The sequence below is a fragment of the Aythya fuligula genome, chromosome 8, assembly GCF_009819795.1.
Source record: "Aythya fuligula isolate bAytFul2 chromosome 8, bAytFul2.pri, whole genome shotgun sequence".
Classification (NCBI taxonomy): Eukaryota; Metazoa; Chordata; class Aves; order Anseriformes; family Anatidae; genus Aythya; species Aythya fuligula.
Window position 1 is genome coordinate 6,670,173 of NC_045566.1, and position 10,475 is coordinate 6,680,647.

Genomic DNA, 10,475 nt, shown 5'->3' on the forward strand with positions numbered 1-10,475 from the left:
AGGCTTTCCTTGGGGTGATAGGGACACTGCAGTCTTTGTTTCTGTTGCAGTTGCATTTCTGAGGCAGCAGATGCCGCAGCTGAACAGCTGAAAGCACTCAGGATGTGGAATGGGTGCAGAATCCCATTTTAGGATTTTTCTTTTCAATATGAAGGGACTTGCTGAGAGGAGAGAAGTCTTAAATATTTAGCCTAGAATAAATGTAGTTTGAGTACTTGTGAATCTAAGCCATGGTAATAAATTTACACTAGAACTGTTGAACTACAGTAAGTTCAACACCAGTTAACATTAACATCATTTAATAATGATTAACATCATTTCATCTATTCTAGCCTAACATCTTGTTTTACAGTAGCTCTAGAAGTCAGCTATTCTGTACAGAAACTTTAAATAAAAGCTCTAAATTATCAAATTCATATTAGGTCATAAAAACAAAAAACTTGTCATGAGGACCAATGGGAAATACTATAGAAACTGGCATCATTAGCTTTGCAATTGCTCTTTGCAGTTGCCACTTCAATACATTTGGTCTGGTGATGTACTCTAAGGGAGAACCCTAATAACAACCAGGAATTAAAACAATAGTTTTTAGTTAAAGTTACCCTAAGAACAGTTGAATTATGAAAGAAGTTCCTGTTTGTCGGAATGTCAAAATGCAGTAAATGGCTCTTCAATTGTTTTCCAGGACTAATTTGTTCTGACAAACAATGTAGCTACCTTCCATTTGCAATGAAAATATGTTTAGATGAACTGAGTTTTTAGCTAAGGAATCAGTAACTTTTTCATCATACAGAGATAACAAGTATTTGATAGCTGTGTTTATCCAGCACTGTAATTAACAATGCTGTCTTCTCTCCCTGACCTTAGGAAATGATGTATATCTGGAATGGCTATGCTGTAATTGGACAATGTCCCAACCTAACAGAAGGCATGTTAGAGACTTTAATTGAAGCAGAAGAAGCATTGGCAAGAAGTCCAGGTAATCAGTGATATGGTTTAAGCAGGTATTTTACGGTGCAATAGCTAAAGATAATATCTGTGAATAAAGAGAAACACTTGTTAGGAAAGTTAATCTGATCATAGGAGGAAGGTAGATTATGAAGCCATAAACTGTTTGCGCAGATAGGACTAATTTTCCTCTTTTATCATAGCAATAACTTACAATAGTAGCAAGCTATTTTCCGCCCACAGATGTGTATTAGGAATAGTTTATGACATGTATTAAGGACTGTTTATTTTGGTAGATCAAAATCAGCATATGAATTGACTCGATTACTTAGATCATGAAGCTTTGTTATCCTTAGATACTGTATTTCAGTTTTGAAGGATAAAGAGGAAAAGATGACTGTCAGTCTTCTGTTCTAAAAGTGCTGTCAACTTACAACATGACCTTGGAGTGATATTGGGAGTGTCCTTGGAGTGGACTTGAATGATATTTGTGTGTTGAAAGCTGAGATATCAGGGATGGGCTTCCTTTGCACTATAATGGAGCATAAGAAAGGAGTTAATATTGACCTGGAACAGGCTTTGCTACCACATCTTTTGTCAGTCAGTTAATTAGCCATCCATGAGAAAGTTGAATTGCCATTTATTTCTTGCCAATCTTCCCCAAATTCTTAGAGAAGTGCAGCCAGTCTCTGTAATCACTAAGTCTCCCCTTACTAAACATTTGGTCTTATTATTACATTCCACCTTCCTGCAAAAGGATCAATCCCATCTTGACAAAGGAATGTGGGTTAAGTCACTGCGTTGCAGTCTTTTCTAGGACCTGGTCTTCCTGTGCACATTGTTACACAAGTATTCTTCTAGAGTTGAAAGAGCTGCTTGAAGAAATGGCTAAAGCCATCTCCTTTTTAATTGTTTGAGAACAGACAGAAAAATATTTTCACTGAAAGTGACGTCTTAGAAGAAGTCACTTGACTGTTTCCCTTTTTGTCACATATTTTGCTACTTTATTTTGGATAAGTGAATTATTTCACTATTCCTTTTTTTCTTAGTTGGTAAATAGTGAACAAGACTAACTCTTTGCAGGGATTTGTGGAAGCTGATTCATGTTTGCAGAACACTCTGAGACATAATTGAAAAGTGCAATGTATTTTAAACACACCAACAGTACTGCGTGACAGTGTTACACCAATAAGATGTCAATCTGTTAACAGAAATAACATCTAGAAATGGAAATCTGATATGCACAGTTGTGTCTAGGGTAGGTTTATAAATGTTTTGGATTTTTTTATGCAGTTGGGAGCAGTTTATAGGCTGTATTAGAAGGAGAGGAGATGCATGCATATGAACATGTTCATGGAACAGATGTCCAGGAGAGATAACTGATCTGCTTTTTGTTTTTCTTATGAAATAACTCTTCTGTGGCCCTGAGACATCTGACCGGGCACATACTCAGTGTATCACCTTTTGCCTTCTTTCCTGTTCCTTCTAAGTTAGTGTGCTGTATAGTCTTTGGGCATCTTCCCGCAGTTTTGTTTTGGTGATACATTATATATAGATGTTTCTTTTGGATTTAGCAATACATGTACAAGTGACTGCAATTGGATCAGGACCTCCAACAGCACAGTCCAAAGGGGAACAACTGTTCCATGTAGAATGTGTCAGCATTAATCAGCTGGGGTGGCAGAGGAAGAAGTAGGTAAAGGACTCCAGTAGTAAAGATAAGCTGAAATTCAATAGCTCAAGATGTGGTATTATACATTTTGCAGAAATTCCTATTAGCTAGTATTTCGTGATACAAGTTTGTCTGCGATAGCAGGAAACTACTCTTAATGAACTTAATGGATCATTCAGTTCCTTCTGTCTTGTGTTCCAGTAAAGAGCTTTTACTCACACCTACCTGTGCAAGTTTCTCTGTAGGGAGGAAAGTCTCCAGTGCTCTAAAGTTTTCTAAAATGTGCCATTTGCTTCATCTTGCAGCTACAGAATTGCTAGCAGATGACCAGTGCGTGATAAAACTGTTAAAGGGTTTATGCCTCAAGCATTTGGGCAAGATTGCAGAGGCAGAAGGCCATTTTAATTACATCTACTTAAAGTAAGTTGTCATACCTGGTGTGCAGGAGAACTCTTGAATTTCTCAGAAACTGCCAAGTAACTGCAACCTGAATACAACTACAAAGGGGAGGAGTACAGTATCTCTAGTATTTATTTCATTTGTTTCTCTATCACAGTTTTGATTGCCAGTATTGTTAGCCATGTAAGGAGGAAGTGTAATTCTGTACTTTTTACTAAGAGATTTTTTCTTCTTTGTGGGCTATACATGCATAAAATTTTCATAATATAAATTTTTTCATAATATAATATATATATACATGCATAATATTGTCACCTCTTCAAATAATTCCCTCATAATAAAGGGAATATTTTTAAAATCCCGAGATAATTTGTATAGGATAGTTACGTAAAGTACACTTTCAATAGCCTGGTAGGTAGCTTTGGGTAGCGAACACAAGTGTGATAAAGATTGATTGCTCTTTCTGATCTTAGCTAATCTCCTATTTATTTGTTTTTGGAACTCTTAAATGAAGGAAATAATATATCGTTTCAAGATCTTGAGGCTCTCTCTTTTCCAATGTAGTGAGAAGAAGATAAAATACGACCATTATCTAATTCCAAATGCCTTGTTGGAGCTTGCGTTACTGTATCTGGACCAGGATAGAAGAGAAGAAGCAATAAAACTACTGGAAAGAGCAAAGTAAGCAATTAAAAAGTCTTTGTTGACGGGTCAGTATGTTATTTTACTGATGGGTAGGAAGCAGACATGATAATACCGCACAAACTCATTGTTTCCTTTATTCAGCAGAAGCAGACATGCCCTAGTTTTGGCTGGGGCCTTTTCAGGTAGTAGACACTATCTGATCGTTCAGTCTGTGAGTTACCAATCCATTCTGATAAGAGCAAAAATAATTTTAAAGATCTTGATATGAATGTCAAGGGCTTCCATAAGGAATAATCCATGTGTAACTAAATGTAATTATCTTTGTAGTCTATTTATTTATTCATAGAAGATGTATTAGATGAAATCAAAGCTCTGTGTTAGGGCTGAAATAATATTACTCAGATTGATAGCTAGCAGTGCTGTTTTTTTCCTTGATGAAATACACTGAAGATGATGTTTCAGTTTTCGTTTATCTTTGTGTTCTTTCGTCCGCATCTGAAAGACAGCTGAAACACCTGCCATTGCTATTTTCGTTGTGATTGATGTTTCTATCCAAGTAGGTTTATCAGGAATAGTTGGACTGGATCATGTATGTTCTTTATTATAAAATCAACAAAATAGAATTTTGCCTCTGTCCCAGTCTTTGCTTCTCTGCTGAGCCAAGATTTCTATGGGGGGAGGGGAGGGAGGGAGAAAAAGAGAAAAGAAAAAAAAAAAAAAAGGCAGTCCAAAACAAACAGCCTTCATCTCCCTCAGGCATCCTGCACCAGGGCAGTTCACCTCTCTGCCTGCATGCTGAATGAGGCCAAATGTTGCACGTTTCCAAGTGCACAGCATCACACCAGCCCCTGCTGCAGGTGTGTTGCTACAAAACTGATCTCTGGCCCCAACTTCCAAAGAAGTCGCGGAGAGTTTTTTCTGTTGAGCTTTTGTCCAAGTCAGTCCAACATGTATGAATGGTGAATCAGTCTGCTGAAGCTGATGCCAAAAGCCTGTCAACACAAAAATTAAAATATTGCAGCTCTTAATCTCCTGTGCTCATGAGCCTGATTCTCTGTGGACTCATGGAAGTTATTAGGAATAGCAAAAATTGCATTAGCAAAACGCAATGGAAATTGTTTCAGTCAATTTCACATTCCTCAAAGCACGCCTTGCCTCAAATCCTCAGTTTCTTTGCTCAAATCTTAAAAAGAAGCCTAGAAATTACTGCTTCTGAGCTTCTCACTCTGTCTGGTACAGCTGCCAGTCCCTGCTCAGCCTTCCCACCTTTCACCTGGCACCTCAAGGGAAGATGTTGGCTTAAAGAAGGGCACAGCAGATAGCAGCTCTTAAAAATCTCGTTACCCAGTGTTTGAAAGGCTAATACTCGGGCTTGTTATGCTCAAAAAACTCATGGAAATGAGGGAAAAAAAAGGGGGGGCTGTCTTATTTCAATTCGTCACTAAAGAGTACAACCTTTAAGTTACCACCTGTAGCATTATATATACTTGATCAGAATGCAGAGGTTTATAAGCCTTCAGCTAAAAATGCTGAGTGTCTTTTCAGCCACTAGGGGGAGAAGGCATTGTCTGTGGTGGATTTCAGGATTGCAAAATTATGCTTGCTGTTGGCAGGAGTGGAGATGAGCTCTGCTTGTGCATGATGCTTGATTTACTTGACCTAAATCCACGTATTGCTGCTGGCTTGAATGTTTCAACTCTAGGAGAAAGAGTGGAATGAGATAATAAACAGTTTTGGCTTGATCATGCATGGAAACATTTCTATTTGTATTACCATAAGCAATAAGCAAGAATATCAGCCTGCTGATGAGAAATACAAGAGGCATTTTTTAATATCTGCATGACAAAATCTACTTAGTTTTCAGCAAAATCTCCAAAGTGTTTCAGATCAGCATGCAGCACAACCCATTCATTTCCACGCCTCAGCCAGCCTCTTGAGTGCTGCATACATAAAATTCCAAGCTGGTGTAGGATGGGTGAGGAGTCCCTTGTTTTTGCAGAGATTGACACTGCCACAGTGGCAGATGCTTGCCTCCATGACTGATTTGAATTATGAATTCTGAGCTGAAATGCTTTTAAAATATATAGACTACTTAATACTTGATGTAACGTTTCTGTGAAGATGATGGTATCCGCTAAAAGAATATTAGCATGGTCTAATCCTCATTGGTATCTAGATTCTGTTTCCATTTTTCAGGAGTTGAAATGTTGGTTCCCAGTAAGGTCTGCATTTTCCCTGTGGTCCTGGGAACAGCAGATCCCACCTCTGTTGCTTTGGAAGTCTTGGAAATCTTATCTTTATTTTTTATTTTTTTTTCCCTAGGTGTTATTTCTATTATGTTTCTTAAATTCTTTTATTGTGATTTGGCAAGTAGCTTGTAGACAACTATAGGTATTCAGAATAAAAGGTATCACTGAAATATAAATCTTTCTTTTTTATACCACTGTACCAAATGTAGGCAATTTAAAACTTCATCTTTGAATTACAAATTTTTTCAGCTTTTTAATAATCTAGAAATACAATGTTCATTCTACATTGCCTAGCAGTTATCAGTGGTTGTCAGTCTCATTCCTGTCCTTACCATACTTACCAAAGGTTCATATCACTGCTGCAAAATGTTTAAATCCTTGCTGTTAGCACACATTCCTCATCTTGTTAAAATGAGGAAAAAAAATAATGAAAATATGTGTTCAAATTCGTCAGTCATACTTTGGGAGTGAAAAAACCACCTAATTTCTGAATGCAAACTAAGTGGATGTTATGGATATTTAATATGGACTCAATATTTTGATTGAGTGGAACAGATTCAATTTCTTATTAAGCTATATTTTTCTGGTAATTGCCAGACAGTAGAACTACAAATAAAGAACAAAGAGCTACATTGTTTGGCTAGAAACACATGCCTTGTATTTTACAGTAGGCAACAAAGGAGCTTGTGAAGAAAAGGCTTTTTGCTGTCTACAGTTGTTTTGCTTAGAACAATAATATAAAGATAACTTGAAAATATTTAAATATATATATATTCATCAGAGTGGATCTGCTTTTGTTTTAGACATAACTACAAGAATTACTCCATGGAAACGAGAACACATTTCAGAATTCAAGCTGCCCTGCATCAAGCCAAATCCTCCCCAGAAAATGGAATGCACTCTGGAGCCTCGGCAGTGTCGTAACTTTTTCTTCTTTGATGTGCTGTTTGTTGCAAACTTTGGTGCAGACAATTACTGACACTTCAGAATTATTTTTCCTTCTCTTTCAAGTCACTGAGAAACCAAATCATTTAAAATTTTAAAGGTGATGCATAAAACATTAATGTGATAAAATGGCAAAAAAAAAAAAAACAACAAAAAAAACTCAAACCAACTATAACCCATAAAAATATTGTTTTTTCAACAGTGGCTTTTTGAATACTTACATCTGTGTAGTTCTCTTTTCAATCATGTGCCTTTTCTTCCTTGTATTCACAACATCTGCTAAGCGAGATAGAACATAAAGTGGAACAACTGGAAAAAAAGCAACACTAAACTTCTCATGGTTCATGGATTTAATCAAAGTGAGCTTTAAACGTTCATTTGAATTCATACTGCTAGCAGTTGAGAAGGAAGCTTCTCTTTTTCCAAGTCTCTACTTGAAATGATGTGAGAAAATCTCAGTGCACAAGAAACACAGCAGGGAGGAGCTCTCAATCCTGGGCATTTTCAATTGTGCATAGAATGTCTCTTTACTAGCTTTTAGTAGTTGCTTTTTTGCTGCTGTAAGAAACTTGCTGGTGAAGAAAATGTTCTCCCTTATGCAAGTATCTTGACATTTTCTTTAATCTTGTCTTCATGTCAAGTATGCTGCTTGTAGTGCCTGAATGATTTACCAAGGATTTTAGAGAGGGAAAAAAAAAAAAAAAAGAATAAGATGGAAGTATAAAACTGCATCTCTTCTTTGACAAGTTTAAAAATGGGAGGACTTTAGGAAACAACTCTGCCGTCAGAACAAACATGATTTGAAGCTTATATCGTATTCAAAGCACAAGTCCATGAAGGTCACTTAAGAAACAGCAATATTCCACTGGCTGCACAGCCATACAGTTACTGTGACAGTCAATTTCTTCTTAAAATGATCGTTCTTAGAGATGTCCTACTTGAGATGTCCACGTTTAAAAAGACCGTATGGCAGTGTTTCCTGTGTTAAGAAACTTGGGTTGGAGCAGAAGCAGGCTCTCTTGGCAGGGTGCTCTGCCATTTACAAAGGAGATCTTTTTCTTTTTGCTCTTTATTATCTTTTTGGAGAACCTGTGAGGAAGTAGGGCATTGAGAATAGAGCAACGGGCTAGCGCTCTTTTCCAGTGCTGTCTGCCATACAATTGCTGCTTTTCTGCAAAACTGGTAAAGTCAAAAAACAAATTTGCACTGTACTTACTGTTCTCCAGGCTAGCTCTTTGTGTACACCTGTGTTTTTTGAGGGCACAGTTCTACCTCCCTTTTGAAGGAGATTCTTCCCCGTGAGCTGTTCTGGTATGTGGCAATGGGAGGTCTTCTGACAGCCCTTTTTCTCCAGTGGAGATGCTTGTCAGGAAGATTCATATATAAGTACCTCACAGTGAATATGCCTTCTAAAGTGATTGTTCCCAGCAGAAGAGAAAATTGACAGTTTGTAGCTCTGCTTTTACCTCTTCTAAAGAAATGACATTGTTTTATAATGCAAATTAATATGCACGGAGACAGAACCACCTGTTCCTCAACAGTGAAAACTTGCATTGTATTAAAAATAGACACCCTTTATAAAAGTCTTCCCAAGTTAAAATTATAGGTGAAGAATGCGTTTTTTTTAAAGTGACTTTCTCAGATAAATTCTCAATTCAGATACGATTCAGTACGAACAGTTATGCTATTTACGTTTGCACATCAAAATTTACGTGTAAAAACTCAGTCATTCTTTGTATAGAATAAAAAAGATTCTTGTTCTATTTCATGCATATAACGCCTCTTCTTCCAGTTGTGTTCTTTTCAAACATTTTGGCAGTCTTAGCATCTTTTGAGCAAGCAATGCTATGAGAATTAGCATAATCTGTACTTTGCAGAAAGTGAACAATCCTTGTGACTGTAGATTCATCTCAAGGCCACTGAAATGCTCTTTGAAACTTCACCCACAACTGAGTTGTGCCTGTGCTCTCAGATGCGTTGCACAAAGGCCATACTGTGCGACATGCAATCAACTTCCCTGGTTCTTTGCAGTGATGAAAATCCCGAGATTTTCATACTCACCTTTGGTCGAACATAAACACCCGTCGTATCACATGCATGATCTCCAGCTTCAGTTGGGGACCTCGTAGTTGGTCATGACCAAGTAGTCTGTGCTTTTACTCTCACATTTTCGCTCCCAACCAGGAGGAAACATCACCTCCATCATGCAACAAGGTCTTACGGACTGTACTATTCTGAACTCACTAAAGGAGAATAAAACCTTGCTTGCTAAAGGATGCATGGAGGATCTGGTATGCTACCACCGTATGTCAGACTTGATTTTTAGATACGTTACATTTTGAATTGTCTGCTTTTACTCTTTGTTCACGAGTATACTTCATTTTGCTTCTTTTCTGTGGCTAGTGATCAGAAACTCAGTGGTGTCAGTGTGGGCTGCAGCTAATATATCGATATCTGGAACTTCTGTCATGGGATTGTCTTTCAGGCTGGAGGAACCTTTCCATTGTTACTACTGAAGCTGCTGCATTCCTCCCGAAGGAGCCCTCCAGAATGGTAAATTGCTTTAAGTACACTGAATTAGGGGAAGCACAATTGGTGTGAGAAGTTCTCAAACAGCTTCAGAATTTGGTGTATTGACCTACAAGAAAATAGTGGATACCCTAATGGAATCACGGATCAAGGATTTTCACCATGGCCTCAGATTTAGGAAACCTTAGGTACTGCTTCAGATGGATATAGCCAATGCCTCATTTGAAGAAGAAGCAGTTCCTTCTGCTTTCAAACACTGCATGGTCTGACTGATGTTCAAGAAACCCTCTGTATATAAAAAGCTTTAGCCAACAAGTGCTGGTATCAGCTCTCAATTCTCAGCAAAGACAGAGAAGTTAACCAAACGAAAACTACTAACTCATGTAGCAGAAAGTAGTGTTCAGTATTCTGCACTTAGTAGGACTTTTATCATAAAACTTGCATACTGTATTTTTTTATTTTTTATATATTTTATTTAGTAGCACTGATGTGTGGTTTCCTGTCAGTAGCCAAGGAGAAATTCATATTTGGTCTCCTGGATGTCTGCAGCAATTGCCGTGGTTCGCCTTGTGCTATCAGTGTCTTCTGAATGTGGTAGTGGCAAGGGAGGGAAAAGGAGTAAAATGAAGATAGATAATTGTTATCATTAGATCTGATGTGTGGAGTCATGCATATGTGCCCTCTCACTGACCCGAAGGGAGGATATGGGTTAGAAAGCTAGCAGCAAGCAGCTTATACTGAGGTCTAACAAAATCTAACTGTATGTGAACAGCTCCTATAAATAACACGAGATGAGAGAACCTGTTGGATAAAGAACGGCGGGGTGAAGCTGAACCTGGTTTTCTTCATGATAGAAAAGTGTGATGAATTCACAAACGTGATACAGCTACTGCTATTTGGAAATACCCATTTATGGTTGCTCAACTAAAGCACAGGAACACACTTTGATTTATTACTGATATGCAGTCCTATTATGACCTGCAATTAATGCATCCTGTCACGGGTGGTTAGTTTAAAGCCTGCCCCATTCTAACGCTGCCCTCATTTACACTGCAGTGATAGAGCATTCTAAACTTTGCTTTGGAAAC

General features: G+C 37.8%; 1 protein-coding gene across 3 annotated transcripts in view; it reads left to right on the forward strand.

Moving 5' to 3' along the window:
• Positions 1 to 8,621, forward strand: part of TTC39A (tetratricopeptide repeat domain 39A) — a 45,046-nt gene extending 36,425 nt beyond the window's left edge. For all 3 annotated transcript variants that reach the window (XM_032192080.1, XM_032192079.1, XM_032192081.1), the window contains exons 15-18: positions 868 to 979; positions 2,926 to 3,040; positions 3,584 to 3,700; positions 6,717 to 8,621. In XM_032192080.1, coding sequence (XP_032047971.1) covers positions 868 to 979; positions 2,926 to 3,040; positions 3,584 to 3,700; positions 6,717 to 6,837 — 465 coding nt within the window. In that variant the 3' untranslated portion in view covers positions 6,838 to 8,621. The remainder of the gene's footprint in view (positions 1 to 867; positions 980 to 2,925; positions 3,041 to 3,583; positions 3,701 to 6,716) is intronic.
• The last annotated feature ends 1,854 nt before the right edge of the window (positions 8,622 to 10,475 follow it).